General features: G+C 48.2%; 1 protein-coding gene across 1 annotated transcript in view; it reads left to right on the top strand.

Moving 5' to 3' along the window:
• The first annotated feature begins 8,515 nt into the window (after window positions 1-8,515).
• PSD3 (pleckstrin and Sec7 domain containing 3) overlaps window positions 8,516-27,628 on the top strand; it is a 129,636-nt gene continuing 110,523 nt past the window's right edge. Inside the window, exons 1-2 of the mRNA XM_075931345.2 lie at window positions 8,516-8,682; window positions 19,029-19,140. Of these exons, the coding sequence (XP_075787460.2) occupies window positions 8,647-8,682; window positions 19,029-19,140 (148 nt within the window). The 5' untranslated portion in view covers window positions 8,516-8,646. The remainder of the gene's footprint in view (window positions 8,683-19,028; window positions 19,141-27,628) is intronic.

Genomic DNA, 27,628 nt, shown 5'->3' with positions numbered 1-27,628 from the left:
GGTTCAATTCTGCCCACGGACATCTGGGGTCTGTGGGCATCACAACTGTTCCAAATAGAACCTCTGGGGCTGCTGTCTCTCTAGATGGTGTCAGTCTCCCAGCGGCTCTCTAATTGCCACACACCCCGCCCAACCGCCTTTTTGCAAGGAGGGTGCTGAAACCTGTGTGAGAAACTGCACCACAACATGCCATCAGATATGGAGAGTTGATTGGTTTCCCCGGTTCTCTCCAGTCCCCTTCTTGTCAGGGCAGTGGGACTATCCTCAGGGAGCTTGGCAGGTGTAACACAAGGTGATTCATTGTTTTTCTGTGTAATTTCCGTACAATAGAGAAACAGCCCAGGACAATTCGACTTGCTGCCTAAAGCGAGAGCTAGCCAGATCCATGCATGTTAAATCAACGAGCCGCTTATCGGATCATCAAGAGTTCCTGCCTTAAGTAGAATAGTGATAGAGATGCAGCCGTGTTAGTGTGGTGTAGCTGAAACAAAAACCAGGACTATGTAGCACTTTAAAGACTAACAAGATGGTTTATTAGGTGGTGAGCTTTCGTGGGCCAGACCCACTTCCCCAGATCAATATGTGGAAGAAAATCAGCACAACCATTTATACCAAAGTGATACAATCAAAACAATGAATGCATGTGAAACTGACAAATCAAATTTTAGAACAGAGTGGGGGTGAGGGGAGAAGGAGAGAGAGAGAGAGAGAGAGTCTGTGAGAATCTTATGTCTGTTTTGTGTGCGTTGATTCTTTATGTACATTGGACAAACGTCTCAGACACTTCGCCAAAGAATCAATGCACACAAAACAGACATAAGACTCTCACAGAGAGAAAGCTGTTGCTTGCCATTTCAGCCAGACTGACCATTCCCTCAATGACCTTAAAACATGCATGTTGCTTCAAAGAGACTTTAACTCCAGACTTCAACGAGAAGCTTCAGAATTGTCATTCATGCTTAAATTTGACACTTTATGTATGGGTTTAAACAAAGACTCTAATTATCTCACCCATTACAAAGACAGCTTCCCCAATTATCACCCCTAATGTCATTACCACACAGAAACTAACCTTCCCCCCTTACCCTCACTCTGTTCTAAAATTTGATTTGTCAATTTCACATGCATTCATTGTTTTGATTGTATCACTTTGGTATATATGGTTGTGCTGATTTTCTTCCACATATTGATCTGAGGAAGTGGGTCTGGCCCACGAAAGCTCATCACTTAATAAACCATCTTGTTAGTCTTTAAAATGCTACATAGTTCTGTCTTTTTTTTTTTGTTTCTGCCTTAAGTAGGAGATTCTGCCATAGCCCTCAGCCTTACCCACAGTCCCAGCTACAGATCCGTAGAAGCTAAGTGTGCGGGGGATAACTACATTCATCTTGTCTGAGCTCCCGCATTGCACAGGCCAGGAAACCTTTCCCCGTGGCCCTGTATCGAGCCCGTTAACATCTAGGTGCAGAGTTCCTCTTTCTGTCATGTACCTGGTGTCGCTAGATGGCTTGGCGGGGTGGATACAGGTGGGAAGGACCAATTTGGCAAGTGACTGTGAACCATCCCCCAGCTGTGCGCTGCAAGCGGATTGCAAGTTAGCATTTGTGAGAAGAGCCCTGACTTTCACTGGGCACTTACATAGCAGGACTATCTGTCTGCAAGCTCTTATTACGTTCATCCCTCCCTGACAGGCGCCTTGCTCTGCTTTTGGGCAGATGAAACCACCCCCTGTCCCACCAACTTTTTTTAAAGTTGCAACCTTAGATCCAGTAGCCTACAACTCCTGCAGCCGGTCCCCCAGCTCTGACATCTGCGGAGCTTGCATGGCTCTAAGCATGAGCTGTCACTTGACATTCATTTATCCTGCTGTGCGCGAGACAATCTACATGCAGTTTCTTTCCTAATTCTGCTTAGGATCTAACACACTCTCCGACAGTGCAACGTTTGTACATAATGCACCGGAGAGAGGTAAAGAAGCCTCACTCGAGACGCATCGATTTTGATAAGTTAATGGTGGTATCTAGTGTCTCCTTATTTATTTATAATGTTCTGACAAAGGGAATAGAGCTGGCAAAGGAGCCAGGACCTGAAGATCTATTTATATGTCCCTCACAGAGCAACTCAAGCCAAGATCACTCCTGCAAGTCCTTAACTGTGCAAGTAAATCCTAAACAGGAAACAAAACAAACAAAAGGCATACTGGGCTGGATGGACTGTTGGTCTAGCCCAGTATAGCCATTCTTATGTTCTTATTCCCAGATACTACTTTCTTTGAAGTTCAGATGGGTTGAAAAAATTAGAATGTGAAGGATCAGGCTCTTAATCTGGCACTATATCAGCAAGTTCTTTTCTCTTGGCTATTTCTTGTGTATTTCTTGGCTCAGGTGCTTAGGGTCTTTATCACAGAGTGTGCAGAAGTCCAGGGGCTAAGCAAGGGTCTTTCTCAATGTCTAAGCCTAGCAGAAAACTGGAGACTAATTGCTGCATTAGTAATTATTTGTGGCTATTAGACTCTGTCTCCTATTCGGTCTTTTCTTGATTAGCCCAGAAAAATAGAGCCCAAGCATTAGAATAGCCATATTATCCATTAGACGGGAGAGAACAGTGTTTCTAGCAGCATGGTAAAGTGGGTGACAGAGGACCTGCCAACAAAGATGGGACATTCTCCTTGGTGAGTCACTGACTGGCTGCCATAAATGTTCCTATAGCACAGAGCTGGGTCTCCAGCTTATTCAGTGGACACAGCCAATGGGAGTGGCTCGGTTCCTTTCCCATAAATGGAGGCAGATTCCCTGCCTCCCCCATTGGACCCAGATCCGTATGCTCCCTCTGTGGGCAAAGATCAGGAAAGTCTTCAATGGCCGTTTCAGCTGAAGGGGCTGGTCCTAGGTCCCAGCCCCTGGTGAAAGAAAAAGGGGAGTCCATGATGATTGTGTTGTTCACAGAAGTACGAGAGTCGGAGGACTGGCTGGAACCGGGCATAGCATAACATGCCCTGGGCAAGCTTCCTCAGGGAAACCTCTCTGCATCTCATTCCTTACCTTGACTGCTACTGTTCCAGCTCTGGGTTGCTGAGATGTCTTGGGCTGATAGGGGGAAAGAAACAAAGGGGTGATTAACCCAGCAGCGTTGCTGAGGTTATTTATTGGGCCCTCGATTGCTGATTGTGGAGACACAAAACAAAAGCTTTGCACCAACCAACATTTTCCTCGTCAAAGGATATTTGTGGCCAAATGGTGCCATATTCTGCTTGCTTTGTACTCGAGATGCAATCTTAGTCCTTCTTGCAGCCACCTATTCCAGATAGAAAGCAAAATCACACCCTGACTCTTGGCAAGAGTGCCGCCATGCCAACACCCCAGCAAAGGGCAGACAGCACAAAAACCGTGCCATTCGTGGTACACAATGGAACAATGTATGAAGCCTTTTAGTTCCCACCGAACATCCATTGTAACAGAGCGAGTACCAGAAGAGTTGGCTTCTGCCCGTCATGTCGTGCTGGAGGGGACAAACAATTTACACAGAATCACACATTAGCATGCATGAAAAGTGCCAGTTGGCTCATTTTAGCTTTCCTCCAGCGCGGAATTGTCCTTTAGACAAATGTTTTGTTCAAGCTGCTCAACACCCTGCTACTGTTTCTGTGGCCTTTCCCGTAACCCAGAGCCCATGGCAACAGGCTGATGCTCCTTTGCCTGAAATGCCCGAAGAGCTCAGGGGTGGGCTATCCTGTGGCTCCTTGGGGGTCTGTGTGTGGCCTGTGAGACGTTTTGTTTATTGCTGCCCATGCACAGGGTGGCCAGATTCAGCTGGTTTTCATCCCGGTCATTGTTTCCCTATTAGTGACATGCATGTAAAGCAAGGGCACGTGAAGTGGGGGTGCATGTGGATTGCATGCAACATTGACTGGGAGAGCCGTACGCTCCCTCTGCTGCTAACGGGTGAGGCGACAGCTTCCACAGGCCCCCAGGCAAGGTGTATGGGGGGTGGCTCTGTGCCCTCAGAAGGGACTGGGCCTTGGGAATAAGGGGAGGGGCCTTTCAGCGCTTGCCGGAGCGTGGCCCCTCCTCCCCCAGCCCTCAGAGCCATGTGAATTGCAGTGGTCCAGCGGTGATTTAAAGGGTCAACGCTCTGGCTGCTGCCACTACCACAGTAGCGGCGGCAGCAGCAGCAGTGGCAGGAGCTCTGGGACCATCTGAATCCCCATGCTGTGGGGCAACTACCCCCTCCACATCGGCGGGTCTGGCATCCAATCAAAGCACCGTTACAGTTCAATCGGCACATAGCACAAATCCTAGGCATGCAAGCACAGGGAACAAAACTTCCCTATTGCTGGAGACTGTCCTGGATGTGACAATCTTGCGGCCCACTGAGAGACTCCCTTACTAGCCTAGGTTGCCCATCACTGCATTAGCAGTTTGATTCTGCAGGGAAAGATTTAGTGACGCTCTGGTGCACCTGGATAGTTGCCCACCTCTGATATAAGAGGATAGGGAAAGCCCTCAGAATATATGCCCCAAGACAGAGCAGTCCAGGGAGAAAAGATCCCTAAACTTGGGGAGACGGCACAGCTCGGGATGTTTTCTTGTAGGGTTATTTTGCAACTGGCTTTTGTTTAACAAACTAGACTCCAGAAGGCTTTTATTGACACCCCTCTGCCCCTGAGCGTGCATACCCCTTTGTTTGGGGTAAGATGTGGAGATTTCAGCTCGCCTGGATCTCTCCATAAGATGTGGTTATAATGTCTCCTGATTCTAGAACCAGAGGAGGTGCCATGTCTGGATGAGTTGGCATTCCCAGGCAACTAGGACTAGTGAGTTAGGTGGCTGCTTCTCCTCACATTTTTGCTTCCAGGTTGTTGTTTTTTTCCACCAGGCAGAAATGAATTTGGGATATGACGCAAAAGCCTTGCTCCTACTGCTTTTGTCCCTAAAGTTCATTATCTTCAATAGGGAGCCTGCAGCAGAAATAATACAAGAATATACTGTAATAATACACTCAGAGGCCAAAAAAAAAAAAAAATCAGAACCCCAACACATTTCTTGGGCACATTTCCTCCTGCAGCATCAAGCAGGACACGGAGGTGTCTTGGCTTCACAGACCTGGCTAGGATTTGGAGACACTTGCAATCACAGCTGACAAAGCCCCCACCAACTGGTCCTTATAATGGATTTTTGCCCCACACTGGAATAAAAAAATGTTAAAATAGCCCAGGGAGATGGCTGTGACTAGGAGCCAATCAGGAGAGGGCTTGTGGAAGCCAATCAGAGCCTAGCAGGCTGTATAAAAAGATGGCTGGCCAGAAGGCACCCATGCTCTCCAGAGCTGAAGCAAGAGAGGGACCTAACTGCCTGCTGGCACCAGGTACCTTGGACAGAGCAGTGCTAGGGGGTGGCAGGGTGAGCTGGGGAGCTCAGGCCTCAAGAAACCCCAAGCTGAGCCCCAGTGACAAGGGTTCAAGGAGGTACTAGGGATGCAGAGAGGCAGTGGGTCACTGAGGCAAGGTGGGTGTAGTGGGTTGGGATTCACTGGGAGGGGGGACCCCTGAGACTGGGGTGCCATTGGGGGCTGGTACCCTGAAGGAAAGGCACTGTGGTCTGGGAGGGAATGCAGGTCCTGATGAGTAGTGGAGACCAGTCAGAAAGGGTAACAGTGCGTGAGATGCCACCAGGAGAGGGCGCTCTGAGGCTGGACAGAGCTAATTCCTAGAGGGACCAGCAGGAGGCACTAGGGTGGTGAGTCATAACCTGTTGCAACCTGTCTCCCAGGGGGAAGATTTAAAGGGCACTCTAAAGAACTCAGCCATGTTAGCATTGGGGGCAGGGAAGGAAATGAGGCAATTCCCACAGCCTGTGGATAAGTGGACAAGTATTCCCTGTAAGCTGAGCGCTTGAGTGGCCAGCCAGGATTGATTCAAATGCTGCCTAGCTGATTAGCAGAGCGCCCAGAGCCGGTTGTAGGTGTTTCTACTGGTGGTGCACATCTGCACATGCCTTGGTGCATGTAACAATTAATTCCGCACTTAGATGGAAAAAATGAGAGGGAACATTGAAAGGGACCTAGAAGGGGCTCCTCCAGAGCAAAAGGGTTTGGCTGGTGGGAGGCTGGCTGCTTGCAAGCCTGCCAGCGGGGATTATGTTTCTCTGGGATACCCTTTGGCATATTTGCTCTGTAGCTTTCTCTCCAGTCGTTAAACACTGGAATAAATTGCCTAGGGTGGTTGTGGAATCTCTATCACTGGAGATATTTAGGAACAGGTTGGATAAACATCTGTCAGGGATGATCTAGATGGTGCTTGGTCCTGCTGAGAGGGCCGGGGACTGGACTCGATGACCTCTCCAGGTCCCTTCCAGTCCTAGTGTTCTAGGATGCTAAGGAAAGAGGCAAGGATTTGGCTGTTCCCTCAGGAGAATGTAAGGTTGAGGTTTGTCTTGCAGTGTCCGCTAGAGGGCTCTGGTTCAGGTTGGAAGGAGCCCCAGACTTTGCAGACACTGGCTTTCATGCTAGAGGCTTCAGGGGCTGAACTGATGCTCTAGAGAAGGAAGTGACTCGCTGAATTAATGGCACCCAGGTCCTGCTCACGGGCTGGGAATGCACCGATTGCAGGGCACGGAGCCAGGCACTCTGATGCAGAGTGGCTGCAGTGGCATCAGTGCCAGGAACCAGCCACAGGTAGGGAAGCTGGTAGGGAGTGGGGTGAAAGAGACTAGGCACGTGCCCCAGTCGAGGCTTCCTGGAGGAGCGTAGGCGGGAAAGAAGTCCCAGTCACAAGCCAAAAAAGTGGGGGAGGGGGACTCATGCTGGCTGTCACCACAGCTGGGCAGATGCTTTAATTTAGAAGGATTGAAACCCACAGAGTTGCTTGCTAATTCCTTATTGAGGCCATGCACAGAGCGGTGCTCTGTAACACCCACCATGGTTTTGTTAAATGGTTTATGCTTCACAGGAGTCTTTTTAAAAAATCAGCAACCTGAGCCTGCTTTTCAGCCGTGTGGCACTCCCCTTGCTCCCAGGCACAGAGCGGTGTGCACGGCCCTTTCCAGGCACAGGTGTGGCAACTGGGCACCTCGCATCAGCCCTTGGATGGGACAGCGTCGCTGCTGGCTATGCTTAGTGAGCTTATTTCATCGCAACAGCGAAACCTTCACTCTGAGCCACTGTGAATGTCTCTGATGATCAGACCCCTTCAGAGTTTGACTTTAATTTTCAGATATGGAAATAAAAATCTTCTTTTTTTTTGATCCCCGCACCCTTGCTCTGGTTCCTGGGAAAGTCCTGTGGTTCTACAGATACCAATTTATATCTGTGGATATAAATTAGTATCCATGCAAGCATGCTTATGGATTGCTGCTGTAGCTAGTGGTGGAAGATTGTACAGCTCGCTCCTGGGAGATAAATTCCAAACAAGTCAGCAACAGGCATCTTGCCCTTGAGGCAGATGGCCTACGGAGGGCAGCGTGCAGCCACCTGATAAAGCAGTGGGTCTCAAACCTCAGTACACTGCCCCCCCACTCCCTTCTGACAACGAACATTACTACATGACCCCAGGATGGCGGGCGGGGGGAGGAGGAGGGAACCTGAGCCCGTGCATGCCCTGCTACCCCCGGTGGGGGAAGGCCAGTGGTGAAAGTAACCTAAAATTACAGACAGGTACTGTCCTGTTGCAACCTGTGCCCCTGCCCGTTCTTTAAATAGCACCCTGCTGGCTTTTGCTGCAGCTCAGCCAGCTCGTGTGTACTGGCTTACTTTCCCCGGGGGACAAGGCCCAAAGCAGTCCCAGGTAGGGGTTCAGTAGCCTGACCCCCACCGCCCTGGATTTGGGTCCCAAGACCCAGCAACTCTCACGCTAGGGTTGCCAGGTGTCTGGTTTCAAACTGGACAGCCCGCTATTTGAGCTTTCTGTTCGGGAAACAAAGGGAGACAATAGAATGTCCGGTATTGTCTCAATAAGATGGAATGTACATTGTGATGTAAGACGAAGTGGGGCCAGTATTTTTGTTGACACCATCTGGCAACCCTACGGGCCACCCTACTAAACCAGGGTCGTGACCCACTGGGGGGACCTGCCCCACAGTTTGAGAGCCCTGCCACGGAGCCGCCTCCTGCTAGCCAGTGGCACCCCGCTCCAGACACCCCTGCTCTGTGCCAAGGGTGCAGGGCCGGAGACGTGCCGGGTGCGGGGAGGGAGAAAGCAGCTGGGGGCACCCCAGTGAGCAATTCACAATGGGGGGGGCAGGCGGAGGCACCTCCCTAGCGCTGCCCCCAGTCCCCGGGGGGGGGGGTGCGTGCTGCAAGCCCCGCCGCTGGATGTCCTGCAACCTCCGCCCACACGCTCCTGCAGCGGGGCGGCTCGCGCTGCTCTCGAGCGCCCCCTGCCGCCGGCGCCCTGAGCGCTTGCAGCCCGGCGCGCGGCTCCCCTGGGCTCCCGCGCGGCCGGCGGCGGCGGGTGCGCTCCGGGCTGCGCCTTGGGCGCATGCGCGCCGCGGCGGCAGGCTCGCACATGCCCAGACGCCGGGCAAAGGCTCCGTCTCTCTCTCTCTTTCTCCCCCTCCCTCCCCCGCCCCCCGCGAGCCGGCTCCCGGGGAAGTTCGGCGGCTCGCGCAGCCTGGGCCCGGCGCGCGCGGGGGGCGCGGCGCGCGATGGACCATGGAGGCGGCAGCGGCAGCAGCAGCAGCAGGCGGGGTAAGGGCTGCAGCGCCCGGCCGGGCGGGAGCGGGGTTCATTGCTCCCCCCTGCCCGACCCTGCAGTTGTGCAACGCAGCGCGCCCCACTGCGCGGGGGCAAGGGAGGGGGGAATAACCCCCCCTGCCCCCCCCAGGAGTTTGCACGCAGCGCCCGGGCGCGGGGTCCCCACGCTGCTGCGCTGGGGCGGGTGCCCCCCAGCCGGGGACCCTTGTCTCCCCTTCCTGCGGACCGCCGCGGAGCGGGCTGGCCCCACGGCAGCGCATCTGGGCGGGAGGTTTCTGCAGCTTCCCCCTTGGGAAGGCGGCCCCCCGAGAGTAGCCGCTGCGCCGCCCGGGAGGATCCCGCTGGAACGGGCAGGGGTGGCCCGGCGGGGTGATGGTGGAGAGGCTGTTCCTCCCCGATGCAATGCGAGTCCTGTAACGAGAGAGCCGGGCTCCTGCTTATTACCCGGGCAACGTTGCCTTGGGGGTGCAAGGGGCGGGGAAATGCACAGGCTGGGTTCCCTCTGGCCAAAACGGGAACACCCTCCCCTCTCTCTTCCTCTGGTCACCTTGAGGGGAGTTAGTGTGTGCCAGACACTGAAACTTCCCCGACTTCCTGCTACTGTCACATCAGGTGTTCGCCTGGGGCTCTGACTACACCAAGCAGTGCGCAGGTGAACCTTTCTCTCAGGCACTCTCTGGTCCGGCAACATCTGTGGGCAGGCGTGATTTTAGTTAGTGCCGCTTATCATGGGTGTGGCCAAGTTTCTCCTGGCCACCAGTCCTGGCTCTCCCTGTTTCTGTGCTGCTGTTTAGCTCTCATTTACCCCAAATGTCTTTTAAAGCCCAGGTAGCAGTGGCAGTGTTGGTAATGCTGCTAGACAATATTGACCTCCTGTGGTTCAGCAAACTCTCTGGTTCGGCACCGGTCAGGTCTGGAGGGTGCTGGACTAGAGAGGTTCAATCTGTATTTAGCAGCAGTCACATGTTTTATTTGTTCATAACTCTACTGTCTTGCATTATATCTATTGTTGGGGGCAAGGCAGAGGCTCAGGATGGATCAAATTGTTGCGCTGTGTCTCCTAGCCACAAAAGGACACATGTCACTGTGAACAGCATAACTCCCGTAGGACGCCAGCTGGACAGGTGTGCTTTGTCTGAGAGAAAACATGGACTGAAATGGTGTGGGAGAGCAACTGATAACTGGAAATATTATTGCTCCTGTATCAGAGGGGTAGTCGTGTTAGTCTGAATCTGCAAAAGCGGCGAGGAGTCCTGTGGCACCTTATAGACTAACTGAAGTGTTGGAGCATAAGCTTTCGTGGGCAAAGACCCACTTCGTCAGATACTACATTGCTCCTGTAGTAACTTCGGCCCTAGCCTAATGGACCTTTATGCATAAAAATGGAACCCCTAGTTTGTGAACTAACTCAGGGTTTGATAAAATCGAAACAGTTCATAAAAGTGACCACCTCAAATTGACAGGTCTGGTGCATACGTTGTAGTAGGGCGCACTGCATTGCTCGGTTTTCTTTCTTGTTCTTCAAACCATTGAAAAGTGATTTCCAATGCACTGCATGCTTCAGAATGTGCGGAGATGCCCACTTGTTCTTCATCAACATCACATTCATTATGTGAGTTTTTTCCCTATTTAACTAATTAATAAGGTTGCTGGTTTGTAAAAATTAAGAGTCTAGTGCACAGTAGAGAGACCAGTGTACAAGAGTGAATTAACTAAGTTGTGACTCACAAACATGTCCAAAACTCCTCTTTCTCAGTAGTCGATTATGATCACTTAATCATTTGAGCTATATTTGTTTAGCTGGTGTTGCCGAAAGAAACCGCATCCTACTTGAAATGCTAGTTACTGAAACTATGGGGCAGATCTTGAGGCGGTATATTTCTGTGCTAATTTGCAGCAGCTGACAACTGCCCTAGTTTCCTGAAAATACACCATTGACTAACAGCATCCCAGAACCTGCCTACACATGGGCAGTTGCAATTTGTCGGGGTTTCTTACTTTCTGGTGTCACCTGCCTTTTAACAGATTCAGAAGCCATGTCTCCTATATTGTTCATACCGCCCAAATCTTTCCCCTATGCGGTACTTGAGGAAATGGGCTCTATTAGGGTTTCCAGTGATAGGGTTGTAGGAATTAACATTGCACATACAGGAAGTCCCCGGGTTACGTACAAGATAGGGACTGTAGTTTTGTTCTTAAGTTGAATTTGTATGTAAGTCGGAACTGGTACATATTGTAGGGGAAATTCTAGCCAAACATTTCTCCAGAGCTCAGTTTTATTCTCCCACACCTCACTTCCCTCGGTCCTTTATTCTCAAGCTGAGGTGTCTGCTGAGAAAAGCTGCTCCGCATCTCCCTGGTCTGCTGGGGGGAAGCAGCTAGTGCGGGGTTGCCTCACCCCGTTTGTAAGTAGGGATCTGATGTAAGTTGGATCCATGTAACCCGGGGACTGCCTGTACTGTCACTCACTGTAGTGAAAGGAACCCCTTGTTTCATTTGCATGAGCACAATCTAGGTTCTAACCAGGTACCTGTCACTAATACCTGCCTGCAAATTGGAGACAGTAGAGCAAGGTGCCCAGCAAGAAAACTAGATTTCTCCTTCCTTTGCAGGAGTTACTGGAAAGGGAAGAGTGCTAGCTTTTCCTCTGTTGCTCTTGAGGCTGAAAAAGTGGGTTTGCACCTAGCTCTCAGTGCTGAGGTCTTGTGGTAGGGATGCAAAGAGATAAGTAGTTATCCAGTAAGAATTGCCTTACCAGCATGCTTACCAGGTAACTGGTTAACTGGTGCTTGGCCGGGCAAGAGCAGCTCCCCGTTTGTGTCATAGTGCAGCGGGCCCTGCTTCACCTGGCCAGAGCAGTTCCTGCCCACAGTGGCGTCATTCCAGCCCAACGGGGCCAGTGTGCTGTGCCGTGCGCGGGGGCGCTCCAACCCAGCTGGGCCCCCACATTGTGGGTGTGGGGCTGTTGTAGTAGACCCCACCCACGGCATGCTGGTTAAACACATAGTTTAACCCGTTAACATTTTAAACAGGATTTTTACATCCCTAGACTGTAGTGGTGCATACCACAAAGGTGTGACTCACAGTGACCACTCTGTGGTCTGACAGTGCAAGGTGTAGCTTGCCTTTCCATCCACAGAGGGAGGGCACGTTGATAGCCAGGATGATAAGGTGAGATCACCACAGGAATGCTGGAATGGGGAAAAGCTTGGCACCAGCGAGCCTGTGATGGGTATTACATTACGTGTGCATGGCTGTGTGGTCATGTGTGGCACATTCTGATGGTCAGGAGTAGGCCAAGTTGATGATAAGGGAAGTTAAAGGACATCCCGTACATGGCTAACTGGAGAGGTGTCCGAATGGCTCTCTGCTCTTCAGGCTGTGTGTTGCGAGACTGGTGAGCTGAGCATCTGTGGGAGGTAGTAGGGTGTTCTGTAAAAGCTCAAAGAACCCAACCCTGAACCTGAAGAGAGACTGTCAAGGTCTCGAGTTGACCCTGCCTCCTCAGTCTTATCAGCAGCAGACTTGCACAAGTTAAAAGTGACGATGCTATTTGTACTCTGCTACTATGTGGCTACAAAACCAAATAATCAGAATGCATAAGCAGCATCTGATTAGAGGATTAAGTGCTCAGACGTGCCTGCACAGTTTCTGGGACATCGGACCTAGTTTCTCAGAAAAGTTACGTTGATGCATTGGGATTTTACAGGAAGGTCTAATCTGATTTGGCGATGATGCACGTGGTTCTCTGTTTCCTTTTTACTGTCAGAGGCACAGGTGAAGAGTTGGCTTACCTTCAGATAACAGCAGCTCCTAAGTGTTTCAGTGAGGCAATAATTGTGTCTCTCCACACTGAACCAATGCAAGGAAGATTCTGTTTGACTGAGGGGTGTAAATACCCATTAAAAAAGTTAACCCGTTAAATGGGATGTTTAACCTGTTAACGGGCGGGCAGCTTGCTCTGGCCGGGCTTGGTTCTCTGGTTAACTGGTAAGGCTAATGCTTACCAGGTAACCAGTTAACCTTTACATCCCTAGTTTGACTCAGGATATGGCTTTATTATAGTTAACAGGAAGAACTCTTATGGTTCCATTGTGCAGTAACTGTTTCCAGACCTAGCCAGGATGCTGCTGGGGGAGCTTTTTTTAGGACCACAGGACTCCTTGTTGTTTTTGCAGATGCAGACTAACCCGGCTACCTCCTGAGACACAGTATCGTGTGAGTTTCAGATCTCTTTCCCACAAGCCCCTGTTGACTGGCGGTCATTATATTGTCCTCAGATTGCACGGTCTTTCACTAGCTGCCGCGAACCTGGGCTCCCCAGGCTGCACAGAGGTCCGTGGGGAGAGAGGATTATCCAAGCCATGGAGCCAGGTGGAGTCCAGCTAGAAGGAACTGCACTACAGTGATCTTCCTCAGATACCCCACCGTGATTCTGGCTGTTGCACTCCTGACCCCAGTAACTCCTCCTGCGGGGCGGGAAACTCTTGTATCTCGCTGGTCTGTTGCTCCCAGGGTTGTACTAGTCGCTGGGGCTCTCCCTTTGCTGCTAACGTGAGGGGGAGACTGCCTCACCAGGGCCAGATTAATGCATCGGCAGCCTAGACAAGTGTTGGGGAGGCAGTTTGAGCACTGATGCAATGCCACTGCACCTGGTTACAATACCGCTCACTCAGATTCGACCTCCCCCCATGGAGAGTGAGGGGGGCTGGGGCCCAACCTGAGCGAGCAGCAAGGTTGTCTCTGCTCAGCTGACGCGGGACCAGCGCTTGCACCGGGACCTGAACCAGGCGACCCGCTGGAGCGCCAGTGCTCCCCACACAGGGTGGAGAGCAGCGATCGTGCCTGTGCAGGGACCCTGGTCAGGAGAAGGGGTGGCAGTGAGCCCTGGTGGTGGACGTGGGGCTGGGGGAGGGCAGCATGTGTACTGTGAGAGCCAATTGCTGACAGATCTAGAAAGGAGGAGCGTTAACTAAGCAACAATGGGGTGTGTGCACTTTGGGTCCTGTGATGCTCTGGCCCCGTTCTGTACCTTGGATAGCTCTTTGTGAGTGTGTCTGCACTGCACTGTAACTCGAAATAAGATAACACAGTTTGAGCTACGCAAATTGCATATCTTATTTCGATGCTATTTCGAGATAGCTTATTTCGTCGTTTGGCGTGGTTGACACAGCACCGAATTTCTAAATAAAGCGCTATTCCGAAATGTCCCTTACTCCTTGTGGGATGAGGTTTACAGGGACGTTGTAAGAGCCTGGTGTGAAGACGCGGGATAGCTATTTTGGGATACTCTGGTATCTCGAAATAGCGTTGTAGTGTAGACGTAGCCTCGCTCTCAGAGTGGCTGTGGGATTTTTGAGTCTGACTTAAATAAGCCCCTAATTACAGTCAAATGTGCCTCACCAGCAACCACTACACCACGGAAGGGAGATTGTCGAATGCGCAGTAGCTCAGTATCCATCTGGTTCATGTCTTTTTAGAGACGGTGTCACTCTGGCAGCTCTCATTGCGAATGCTATACCCGTGTGTTCTGACCAAGGCAGTCAAACACGGGGCTGTAAGTCTATGAGTGGTCATAGCCTGACTCTTAAAAGTGCACACCCAGGAGTTTCCACTGAGGGACTCAGGGAAATCAGGTAATTCACTTAGATACCTAAAGACTGATTCACCAGCCTACTTTAGATTTAAATAAAATAAATACATCTTTAAATAAAATAGACACCTTAAAGGCATCCATGCCTTTTAAAAATCTGCTGTCATCATGGGTAAACCACACAGAAATGCACTGCATTAGAGTATCACTACAGACTGACATGAAGGGCCTAACGCACCACAGGAGCCTTCGTGAGAGTTCTTTGCATTGGAGTGCATTTTAATGGCTACACACTGCATACCACAGTGCCCAGGGAACTTTTGTGTGAAGTGACATTAAGAGACCTAAAAAAAAGCAAATGGTGTTACTTCATGCAGCCTTCAAGCTGTTAAATGAGAACAGCGGGTCTAGGGGATACGGGAGAGAGCCACGTGTGCTGTTCGCTTTCAAATAGCACAATGTGTTTAGCAAGCCCGAGCATGACACGCTGCAGAAACGGAGTTGGTAATTCAGTAGGTGGGGCCTGGCTGCTTAATATGATTTAGATAATGTCATAACTTGCTTATGAGGCAAGTTTCTTCCTAACCTCCAGCTGAGGGAGTTGGCTAGTGCCCTTAAGTATGAGGGTTTATAGCACTTCCAAAGTTGTATTTATTTTTTAATCCTTACTAATGCAGCTCGGAATGTTCCTTGGAAAAGTCCAGCCCTTTTCTAATTGCTTCTAAACATCTTGGTTTCTGAGACCTTGTGACTTCAGTGGGCTTTGGACCAGCCCCAGAGTTCGTGGCAAAATGGGGAACAGAAATCATGAATTTTAACTCCCAGCATTGTGTCTAATCCAGTGCTTCCAGCTGGGCCCTTCTTTGCAGCACTGTCTATTTTCAGAGACAGTCTAAATGGCAGCTACCATCACATCACGGTGTTAAAACTGCACTATTTCTGCCTCAGATCTTTAAAAGCAGGTGTCTAAAATTGGCTCTAAAGACTCGACCCTCATTTACACTAAAGCCCCTTTATAATGCCAAAGCACTATTAAAAGAGGTCTGAAAGTCAGGGTATAATGCAGTGTAAATAAGAATTGAGGTCCAAGTCTATACTTAGGTGCCTGAGTAAGTGGCCATGTTTCCAAGAATATTGAGCACTCAGCTGTTTGGTTTTTTTTTAGGTATCTGAAGGAGGATTTCAGTCTAATTTTAGGCGTCTGTTTTTATAGATCTTAGCTTATGAATGAAAATGAGGGGAATGTCATAGAATATTAGAACTAGAAGGGACCTTGAGAGGTCATTGAGTCCAGTCCCCTGCCCTCACGGCAGGACTAAGCACTGTCTAACCATCCCTGACAGGTGAATGTCTAACCTGCTCTTCAATATCTCCAGAGATGGAGATTCCACAACCTCCCTGGGCAATTTATTCCAGCGTTTAACCATCCTGACAGCCAGGAAGTTTTTCCTAATGTCCAACCTAAACCTCCCTTGCTGCAATTTAAGCCCATTGCTTCTTGTTCTATCCTCAGAGGCCAAGGAGAACAAATTTTCTCCTTCCTCCTTATAACACCCTTTTAGGTACTTGAAAGAATTTTCTGGTTCTTATTGGATGATGCTTTGGGTGTAGTGAACTGGAACAAGAATTTCTTTCCTGACGGCGTGGCAGGGTATAGTGAAAAAATCTGCCAAAGTCATTTGCTGGCATGAAAGAAGTGGATCACACAAAGGTGTCTGGATCTGAAATTCTTCAGTTCGTCTTCTGATTAAGGCCTCAGCTATGTGCAGGGACTCTGTGTACCCACAGTTTGATATTGGTCCTGGCTGGGTAGGATCCCCTCTAAGAGTGTGTCTAAACTACATCCCTCTGTTGGCAGAGGGATGTAAATTAGACTCATCGAAAGTGCAAATGAAGCGGGGATTTAAATATCCCACACTTCATTTGCATAATGGTGGCCTCTGCTTTTTTCCAAAACGGGGCTTTTCGGGAAAAAAAAAACCCCAAAAAACCCCCCCAGCAGTTTAAACGGGGCATTTTTGACAGAAGAAATCCTTTTGAGGAGTACAGGATCTTTTGAAACAGGGCATTTTTGTCGAAAATTCCCTATTTAAACTGCCATTTTTTTTCAAAAAGCTCCGTTTTGGAAAAAAGCGGGTGCTGCCATTATGCAAATGAAGCGCGGGATATTTAAATTCCCGCTTCATTTGCACTTTCAATATGTCTACTTTACACCCCTCTGGACGTACCCTAACTTGCCACTAGTGTAGTGATGAGTGAATAGGCTGGTTTAAAGGCTTTGGCTTTCTTCACCTACTGATCTACTGATATCTGTTGCTCATGCAGCACCTCTTACTTTTTTAGAAAGTCAAACCAGGTACATTTCAACTTGCCTGGGCACTCAGTAATGCAGTGTTTCCCAACTGGTGCTCCCCGCCCCCTCTTAGAGACATTGCCGCGATTCTGCTGGGCTTTTTTTCTTGAGGAAACGTGGCGGCGAGGTGCTTTTTTTAAGGCAGCCCGAGAGGTTCTGTGGCCAAATAAAATTGGGAAACACTTCACTAACGGATCTAGAAGTGATAGCTGGAGAGAGAAGCTGCAGAACTTGGTTTCATTTACAAATTCGACACCTGTAATCAAGGTCTGAACAAAGACCCGACCTGGATGAGCCGCTACATTCCACAACCTATGACGTAAGCATCGCTACATTCCACACCCTATGATGTAAGCATCGCTACATTCCACACCCTATGACGTAAGCACCGTGTATATTCAGCACACTCTAATTTATGATATATTTTTTCATATTTTTTTCTTCTCTTTCCCTTCCCATCCCTTCTCTTTCTTGGCTATTTATTTGTTCCCTGGATCCCTTAACTCCATTCATCTGAAGAAGTGGGTTGTGCCAATGAAAGCTCATGATACTAGCTACGTTTTTTGTTAGTCTCTAAGGTGCTGCAGAACCATTGGTTGTTTTTTAAATTAAACCAGGTATGGGCAGTTTTTCCTTCACTCACACACAGACCTTATTTGTGCGCATGCCACAATTGTTCAGTGAGAAGCATGTGTAAGCAAAGAAGCTTCCACACGAAGTGCATGGCTTGTATCATTTGAACAAATCTTTTGTTACTCTTTGTTGTAGGAATGTAAAATCGTGGTTAAATCTTAGGGTTAACCAGTTAACTAATTAAGCCAAGTCCTGCAGCTGGCACCTCTGCGCTTGGGGCTGCTGGCTGCCATTGCTGGCCCGCCCACATGGGGGGGCCAGCAGGAGGAGCCGGCAGGTCCAAGCTCGGGATGGGGGAGCGGCTCCCGACTCCCACAGGATTGTAGCAGCCCTCTCCCTGGGCTGCTCCCGGGTACCAGTTAACTGGTACCCACTAAGCATCACCCAATGATGGTGATGCTTAGTGAGTAACTGGTTACTTTGCTGTAGCTGGGGGTAGTATGCAGCTGGCTTGATGGGGGTAGCTCCAGGAGGCCTGCTGTTAATAGCTATTCTGATGGATCTGCTATAATGCTTTCCGGTTGAGACTTTTGTTCTTTTTATTGTCCAGATATTCAGGACTCCCTGGGTAGGATTTTATGTACCAATCATCAAAACGCTGGCCTGAATTTAGCAAAGCTGGCTCAAAAGTAGAAAGTTGGGGCGGGAGGAAAGAGAGGAATGGCGAGAGAAGACCGCTGCAGCTGTTAGGGGAGCTTGGGGTGAGATACTCACCAGCCCATCCATCCACTGCAGAAAACATAATGGGTAAAATCCTGACATCAGATGTAAAATTTCCATTGACTTTAGTGGAGCCAGGATTTCATCCGGAAGGTCATTTCCATCTCTAGTGTTTATGGTTAAATAGCCCTGCCTATCAGTGTAGAATCCTTATCTTGAAGTTTGTGTTTCTAAGTCTTTCGTGAGCCCTAGTGGTACCCCGTCTTTATCAAGCTGTGGTCCTGCATGTTCATTAGGTTTCAGCACTAACTTCTCCACAAAACAGAGCCTTATGTTAATATAGAGTAAACTATGTTAATATGGAGTGAATTTTGAATTCTCTTAGTCATAACATTTCTTAGTGTGCACCTAAGTCTTCCAGGCTATAACGCTCCTGGTGTGGAAAGATAATTTGGGAGCAAAACTTAGTAATCTGTAGTCTTCATAGATGATCATTTTTCTCTTTTACCATTGCTTATAATTCTGTTACATGCATAATTGCACATGGCTGATGCAATTCTGTGCCGAAACCTTACGACAAAGAAATATCACCTAGTTCAGAAAGTTCTGTTTTTTTCCCGTGTTGCAGAATTCATCTTGACGCATTCAAGGGTCCACTTTAATTAGGAGAGCAGTAATTTTAAAAGAGGATTTTAAACGTTCCAGGTGCCGTTCAGTATCTGTTCCTATAGTAATTTAGGGCCCGGTTTTCAAACTGGGGTGCCTACAGTTCTATGTGTAGGCCAAGGTCCTTTGAAAGTGGTCATTGACTTTACTGAGTACCCATCCTCTGTCAACTAAGTCCCTTTAAGGTGCTGTAAGTTGTGGGCTCCAAAATCACCGGTGACTCCTGAAGATCTTGGATATAAGATTTAAAGAAGGACTTTTCCAAAGTGCATAGCATTGGCCTGACTCAGTTCCCTTTGACTTGGGTGGCGGTAGGGGCTTTCTGCATGCAAAGTGATTTTGAAAATCCCCAGCCTGATGCTATGCTGAATAGTTCATTATTAACATTCCATGCTTTAAGTGGAAGGCTAATTCGTTTTTGTTTTGACTCGACAGGCAGACACGTGTGTTTGGGCTAGCAAAGCATTGACTCGTTCCCAGAGTCTTGCCAAGGCCAGAGATGGATTTCTGTCTGATGGGCCAGAAACAGAGAAACCTTCGGAAACAGGTAAGTGCTTTTTCCACTGCTTGAAGGACATACAGAGCCTGATCATGAGTTACACTGAAGCTCCTTTACAGTGTGCAGGCATAAAAGCGTTTGAAAGTGCATGTCAGTGTACTTCACAGTGTAAAGGAGCCTTGCCCTGAATGAGAATTGGATCCTGATGTGACAGCAATCCTCTAACACAGGGCTACTCAACTTTGGGCCTCAATGATACTCCCTGTGTGTGTGTGTGTGTGTGTGTGTGTGTGTGTGTGTGTGTGTGTGTGTGTGTGTGTGTGTGTGTGTGTGTGTGTGTGTGTGTGTGTGTGTGTGTGTATATAAAAAAAATCATAGAATACTAGAACTGGAAGGGACCTCGAGAGGTCATCGAGTCCAGTCCTCATGGCATGACCAAATACTGTCTAGACCAGGGGTTCCCAAACTTTTTGACAGGGGGACCAGTAAATCCATTCACGAGCTTTTGGAGGACCAGTAACATTCATTTGCATATTTGCATATTCATTAAACAAATGATGAATATTCTAATAAGTTGTTTCTGATTCTCCCAAAGCCCCCAGTGCCAGCATTAGCAAAGCTTTTGATATAATCACCCACAATATTCATGCCAGCAAGCTAAGGGAATATGGATTGGATAAATGGACTGTAAGATGGATAGAAAGCTGGCTAGATTAGGGTTTCCCAAACTTTTTACTTTAGTTGGAACCTGGTTTTTTTTTTTAGTACTGTTTTTTGCAGCCCAAAAATATAAACACGTATAAAAAAAGAATTAAAAATTAATACATTTTCAGTGTTTCACCCGGCTGCATCCTCCACCCAGCCTGGGCCAGAGCTTGGGGGGACCCGGTGCCACATGGGCACTCCAGGAGGCAGGAGCAGATTGGGGGTAGGGTATCTGGCTAGGAGGGAGGGTGCAAGGAAGGGGAGGGTTGCCAGGTGTCCGGTTTTGTACTGGACAGTCCAGTATTTGAGGGTTTTGTCCAGGAAACCAATTGAGAAATTACCAGACATATAAAATGTCTGGTATTTTCTAATTAGGTAGGTTTTATTATAATTAGGTGTATCAGTCCTTAGCTGTGAACTGCCTGGCTGGAATATGTGCTCACGGTGCCTGAGTGTGTCTACTTGCCAGGCAGTTCGCAACTACTCCAGGGACACGGAAATGTGGGGTGGGGGGACCGGAATGGAATCCCTCATCAGACTCACTCGTCTGCCAGGGTCTGTAGGGTCTGCATGTGCCTGGGTTAGTCCCGCTCCCCGCCCCCCACTTCTCCTCCTGATCTCCCAGTCAAGCCTGCTGCCCCCGTCCAGCCCTGCTTCCGGCGGCCGGTTCCCCCCACCTCCACCAATCTCCCCCGGTCAGTCCTGCTCCCCTGACGACCCTCCCGGCCAGCCCTGCTGCCCCCATCCAGCCCTGCTTCCTGTGGCCGGTTCCCCCGTCCTTCTCCTGATCTCCTCCTCCAGCCCTCCCACCCCCCGTCCAGCCCCAGTTCTGCCGCCTGCCCTCCCTGATCTCCACGGGACAGCCCTGCTGCCTCCAACCCTGTTTCTGCCACCCGTCCGCCTGCCCGGATCTCCGCGGGACAGCTAGCCCTGCTTCTGCTGGCCGCCTGCCTGCCCAGATCTCTGCCGCACAGGCCCGCTAACCCCAACCCTGCTTCCGCCAGCCCTCTACCCACCTGCCCTGATCTCTGCAGGACAGTCCTGCTGACCCAACCCTGCTTCCCAGCAGCTGGTTCCCCCCGCCACCTCCTCCCAGCCTGCTCCACTCTGCCCTGCTCTGCTCCCTTCCCGGCAGCCAACCGGCCCGCTGAGGCCTGGTATTTTTTTTCCCGCGGCCCGGTACCGGGCCACATCCCATAGTTTGGGAGACGCTGGCCTAGACCATCCCTGATAGACATTTCTCTAACCTGCTCTTAAGTATCCCCAGAGATGGAGATTCCACAACCTCCCTGGGCAATTTATTCCAGTGTTTAACCACCCTGACAGGCAGGAACTTTTTCCTAATGTCCAACCTAAACCTTCCTTGCTGTAGTTTAAGTCCATTGCTTCTTGTTCTAGCCTCAGGGGCCAAGATGAACAAGTTTTCACTCTCCTCCTCATGACACCCTTTTAGATACCTGAAAACTACTATCATGTCCCCCCTCAATCTTCTCTTTTCTAAACTAAACAAACCCAATTCTTTCAGCCTTCCTTCATAGGTCATGTTCTCTAGACCTTTAATCATTCTTGTTGCTCTTCTCTGGACCCTCTCCAATTTCTCCATATCCTTATTGAAACGCGGTGCCCAGAACTGGACACAATACTCCAACTGAGGCCTAATCAGTGCAGAGTAGAGCGAAAGAATGACTCCTCGTGTCTGGCTCACAACACACCTGTTAATGCATCCCAGAATCATGGTGATGGTTTTTTTTTTTTTTTTTTTTTTTTTGCAACAGCATCATACTGCTTACTCATATTCAGCTTGTGGTCCTAGATCCCTTTCTGCCTTACTCCTTCCTAGACAGTCACTTCCCATTCTGTAAGTGTGCAACTGATTGTTCCTTCGTAAGAAGAGCACTTTGCATTTGTCTTTATTAAACTTCGTCCTGTTTACCTCATACCATTTCTCCAGTTTCTCCAGATAATTTTGAATTATGATCCTATCCTCCAAAGCAGTCGCAACTCCTCCTAGCTTGGTATCACCTGCAAACTTAATAAGTGTACTTTCTATGCCAATATCTAAATTGTTGATGAAGATATTGAACAGAGCCGGTCCCAAAACAGACCCCTGCGGAACCCCACTTGTTATACCTTTCCAGCAGGATTGAGAACCATTAATAACTACTCTCTGAGTACAGTTATGCACCCACCATATAGTAGCCCCATCTAAGTTGTATTTGCCTAGTTTATTGATAAGAATATCATGCGAGACCGTATCAAATGCCTTCCTAAAGTCTAGGTATACCACATCCACTGCTTTTCCCTTATCCACAAGACTCATTATCCTATCAAAGAAAGCTGTCGGATTGGTTTGACATGATTTGTTCTTTACAAATCCATGCTGGCTGTTCCCTATCACCTTGCCACTTTCCAAGTGTTTACAGATGATTTCCTTCATTACTTGATCCATTATCTTCCCTGGCACAGAAGTTAAACTAACTATATTCAAATATATATGCAATTATATGCAAATAGCTTCTTTCACACTGATGGGCATGAATACAAAGATTAAGGCAAGACACACAGGCCCCATTGAAGTCAGTTCTGACATTAATAAAATGCAATATTTACCCGATTTCCACCCATATGTCAGCACTGAGCAATGACAGTCCAGGAATTTAACTACTAAAACGCATATCAACAGAAGACCATTATACTGACTACTTTTTTGTTTTGACTTTCACCCGCGGGCTGTGTGTTGAGCCCTGCAGAAACCCAAAGAACACCGCGGGCCGCAAACGGGCCGTGTGTTGAGTAGCCTTGCTCTAACATGTAGCATTGTTTTCCTCTGTGTAAACGGGGATGCTGCCACGTAGCTGCAGAAAGTTTGCATGCCACACACGTTCAGTATTTCTCCAGGCATCTGTAGAGTAAGTCTCTCCACTCCGAGTTCGGCCAGCTGTGCAATCTGAGTAATTTTCGTCACACTTTCTAAGACAGTATGACTCAAATCATTACCTATTCTTTTGATGTTCGCTGCGTGTACTCTCAAGTGTTTCTGGTTGGTTCTATATCTGTAGCTACAGTTAGCTAGGCTGTAATTGAGAGATTCTAGGCTAAACACTCAAGCTAAACTTTTTATTCTATTTGTATTGGAAAAACTCTGCCCACCATTTATTTTCTCAACACCGTAGCAAGAAATAATATCTAGTGGTGAATCCCATTTCTTCTTCTTGCTCAATAGTAATGACACCCGCCGCCTCCTGTTTCTGAGTTCTTGTTTTGATCACTACAGATTCTTGACTTTATTTCAGGCGTGAGAGGCAGTCTAGTCTGAGGCTGCGCTGCCCTTTGCATTTTGGTAAGTTTATATATTCCAGGTCATGGGGTGTCTTTAAGATGCCATTTTTAGTTAAAAGGAGGATTCTTTAATCCCCAAAGCTCTTCAGAAACAGTTTTGAAGCAGACCGAAAACTGAAATGAATGGAATTAAAGTGCAGAGTTTTATCTTTGTTTTGTTCAGGAAATCCAACAAGCCTAATTTTTTTAAGTTGTTTGTTTAGGAAATGTAAACAACTTTACACATCATCACCAAACATGTTACCCAAGTACAATGTGATTCATTATGAACTCATCTCTTGTTGAGAGTGTCACTAGAAGTCACTCGGGTCCTTAACTCAAATAAGTTGTGGTGTTCTTTGTTTAAATCATTGCTGTGGCGTGGGGCTGGGGAGGAGGGGTTCAGGATGCAGGGTACCCGGGAAGAGAGGACAACCCCAGTCCCTCTCTCACTGCAGCAGCATGGGGCCAGGTGAGAAGCACGTCTCCACAGCTGCTGCAGCTGGCACAGCCAGGGGAGCGGCGCATGTCCCCCTGCTGGGGGACAGACACCCAAGCAGGCACATCCTCTGAAATATGTAATAGATTAGGCCACAGCACAGTTGTAATGCATGTTCAGCATTTCTGGGGACATCGTAAAGCTCAGAATTCTGTCTTGACTCGCTAACAAATCAAAGCAAGTCCTCATACATGCTCCAACTTCCCAAGTTCCAACATTCAGCCAACTTTGTCCAATGCAGCTAATGGGGTTTTACGGGCGAATGTGTTGAATAAATAGTTACTAACTACCCGGAGTAGCTGTTTGTCCTCTGTCTGCTGGGTTGTGTACATACTTGATGTGCTCACTCTTCCATAACCTGAACAACATCCAGTATTTCTCTGAGCCATTCCTTACCCCCCAACAATTCCTTTTCCAGTGAGAAATTGCCAATAGTCTAGCAGCTATTGATAAAGGAAAAATTTGTTACTGGTAAGTGGCTAAAAGACTCCCTTGTGAGAGTGGTCTAAAAGGATTACATGTTAATAAATATCCAACAATTATAATACATGGTTACAATTGTGTTCTAATGTTATTTAATAATTGAACATGTTCACCTTGTAGGAACTTTCCCCCATGATTTCGACAACATCTTTCTACGCTCTGTGCATACATCTTTATTTTAACCTGGCTGGGTAAGATACCATTCAGACAATACCTCAAAGAAACTCTTATCTTTGGTACAAATTGACATTGTGCATCTGTACCTCAGTCTAAAACCCCCTGCTCCGGAGGGCTGTCTACTCAAATCTGTTGTCTCATATATCAGACATGGACTCCTCCTTCTTAGCAAAGTTGTAACAAGTATAAACTAGTTCATTCTTTGTTTCCTTTTACTCCTTTCTTATAAATCAAATTTTCTGAAAATGTTGCAAGCCCACGCTGTCTGACCGTGGACCAATTGAGTTAAGAAAAGATGCGAGTAAACAATTGGCTAATTTTATGTATTCATGGCTCTCCCTATCTTTATCCTGAAGGAAACAAGGGCCAAAGTTTTCCTTAATTGAAAAGGGTCTGGTGGGAACCACTGACGGAAAATAAAATTAACTTTTTCTCATCTCAAATCCAGCCTTGCCAAAACATGGGTATGAATTTACAGAGCCCAATCGAGAAGGCAACATTTATCTGTCATTTCTTTTTAGCCGAGTACCATTTTTGGGGTCAGTTGGGAAAAGAGAATATGGTCCAAAAGATCCTCTCTGCTACCATTTTGAAAGCCTTTTAAAAATGGCAGGGCAAATTTGCTTGCTGTTTCTTCAGTTTTTGGAAACTTGGACATGCCAGACTAGGTATGAAATTACATACAAGCAAGGATTAATGCACTAGGGAAGTGGGAGGGTAAGTGGGGGAGGGGGGAGCAGATGTTATTTAAGTAAGTGAATACCACTTCTTAGCCATATGTTGCTAATAACGTTCAGAAATAAAGCCAAACTTAGCTTGCTTGGCTTGTTAAAATGTGGGAAAATGCTTGAGTTGTTGTCTGACTCAATCACTTCTGCACCTCGGTCCAGGTTGTGTCTTCTGGGAGTTCACAGAATATGTGTGAAGTCTCCCAACCAGTCTATTTTTTGGTGGGGGATAAAAAGCAACTCCTTCTTTGTGAGCCAATCAGAAAAGGGCGATTGCTGGCTAAAGGAGGGCGGGGTAAAGGTAATTAGCAGCCAGAAAGAGGGGGTGTTTGTCCAAAAGTTGAACAAAACAGCCAGTTCGGTTTAGAGAAGGTGACTGTAAGTGGAATAAGACTCCGTGTGTTTGCCACAACTGTGAAAATGGGCACTAGTTGAAGGCCAGAAGGATAAAGAAGGCTATAGGCCAGGGTGGGGACCCTTTTTGAGTCGGGAACCGTTGACCCGCAGAAAAATCAGTTGGGGGTTGCACACAAGTGAGAGGTTGGGGGGGGCCCTCAGTGTGGAGGACTGAGAAGGACTCTCCCCACATTCCTTTTCCCATACCAGAGCATGGGGGGCCCAGCCTAGTAGATTTTGAGTGTTGCAGCCCCATGGGGAGGCAGTGGGAAGACTGGAGCACCAGTACAGGCTCCCCAATTTTGGTGGGGGGCCGTGAGCCTCAGGGGCTAGATCCAGGCAAGCCAAGGGCCGCATCTGGTCCCCTGGCCTGAGGTTCCCCACCCCTGCTGTAGGCTAATGGTATCTTACCCAGTCCTGATGAAGCATGGAAACATGCACACTCATAAAGTCAGGAAAAACCCAAAATCTTTCCTCCCTGTTTAAAGCTAATAACGTCTAATTCTTGCCAGAGAGCTCTTTCTGAGGGCTTGTCTTCACTGCACAGTGGATTGACCTCTGAGCTCTCTCCCGTCGACTCTGGTACTTCACCAGAACGAGGAGAGTAGCTGGCATCGATGGGAGAACAGCCTTTGCCAACTTTACAAGACACCACGGCCAGTACAACAGCTTCAGTGACGCTATTTGCGTGTCTGAAGTTGTGTAGCATAGATTGACCACGGTGAGACGTATTGTAGCCTAGACCTAAGAGGCTTTAAAATATGACTTGAGACAACTTCACTATTAACTCATTACCTGCCCCCCTCTTTGCTTACCTGCCTGGCCCCTTTGCCTAGCCCCCTCCCAGTGCATTTCCCAGAGCAGGGAGCTGTCTGGGGAGCAGGGGGTGAATGGGCACGAATGCTGTGAGGAGCAGAAAGGAATTCACTTCCTCATGTCCCTAACAGCAACAAAGCTTGTGACCACAGGGGTGAACTATCCGTATCCACACCACTGCTGATGCCTTACCCTCATGCAGCCTCCGTGCTTTCCTCACCATCCCTATGGCTTCCAAGGAAATGTTTCAAAAGCAAAACTAAATTGGACCTTGCAAGACATTTCCTGAGTCTAATCACTAATGGAAAAGTCACTTATTTACACGGCTTTGGATAGCGTCTGTCAGTGATTATGGGAGTCGGATAGCAACCTGTTAAATATCTGTTACATTTAGACACATTAGAGTAGCACCTTTTTTTTCCCCTACTTAAATGTGATTTTTTAATATAAAATACAATATCCAAATAAAATAAAAGAACCCCTAATAACTCCATGTTAAGGTACATCTCAGCAACTTGAGGGTAAAAATAAAACTCCCTACCAACTATTTGTTTTTTTAAAAGAAATGAGACAGCCAGGATATGAATAATTACCGTGAAGTTGGAAAAGAAACCAAAAAGTTTGATGGTTTGGAAGTACGGTGAGGTCACTGGAACAGCCTGTCTACTGACCCCCCGTTGATTCTTTGAGAGTGGCAACTCCGGCAGCTTTATCTCTAATGAACACTCTCCTCTCACCCGTCATCAAACATCTTAGAGCGCTTTCCTCTTAATTGTAACGTTGCCATGCAAATTCTGGCTGCCTGTATAGCCACCGGAAAAGACTTGCTTTACAAAGTCCCAATGAGCCAGACTTACAGTTCAAGGGTTCGTTATCCTCCTGGCTACATTAAGATGCCATGAGCTACCAATTACACAAGGATTGGAGCCTGTTTCTACACTGACAAACCTCCTGAGCCTTGAGCGTGACAATGATAACGCTTATGTGTAAACCTGGGCTCGTGTTATGCGGCGGAGCACTGAATTCTTGATACCGTTTGTACAAGCTCAGTCTTTTCTATGGCTTGAAACTGTCAACTTGTGACAAAAGATTCCAGTGCCCTTAAATAAAGTAAAGAAAATATCTGAATACTTGACTTTTCTCACACTTGACTAAGCTCAGTGCTTGTCTCACCGATCTTTTTGGCTCCCTTTGCTCTCTTCCTCTACCCCACTGAGAATCCTAGGGTGGAAAGTGACCTCAGGAGGTATTGTGTCCAGCCCCCTGCTCAAAGCAGGGCCAATCCCAACTAAATCATCCCAGCCAGGGCTTTGGAAAGCCAGGACTTAAACACCTCTAGGGATGGAGATTCCACCACCTCCCTCAGTAACCCATCCCAGTGCTTCTCCATCCTCCTAGGGAAAGAGTTTTTCCT

The sequence above is a fragment of the Pelodiscus sinensis genome, chromosome 6 (assembly GCF_052426305.1).
Source record: "Pelodiscus sinensis isolate ZL-2025 chromosome 6, ASM5242630v1, whole genome shotgun sequence".
Taxonomy (NCBI): Eukaryota; Metazoa; Chordata; order Testudines; family Trionychidae; genus Pelodiscus; species Pelodiscus sinensis.
Note: the sequence above shows the minus strand (reverse complement) of the source record. Positions and strands in the feature narration are given on the sequence as shown.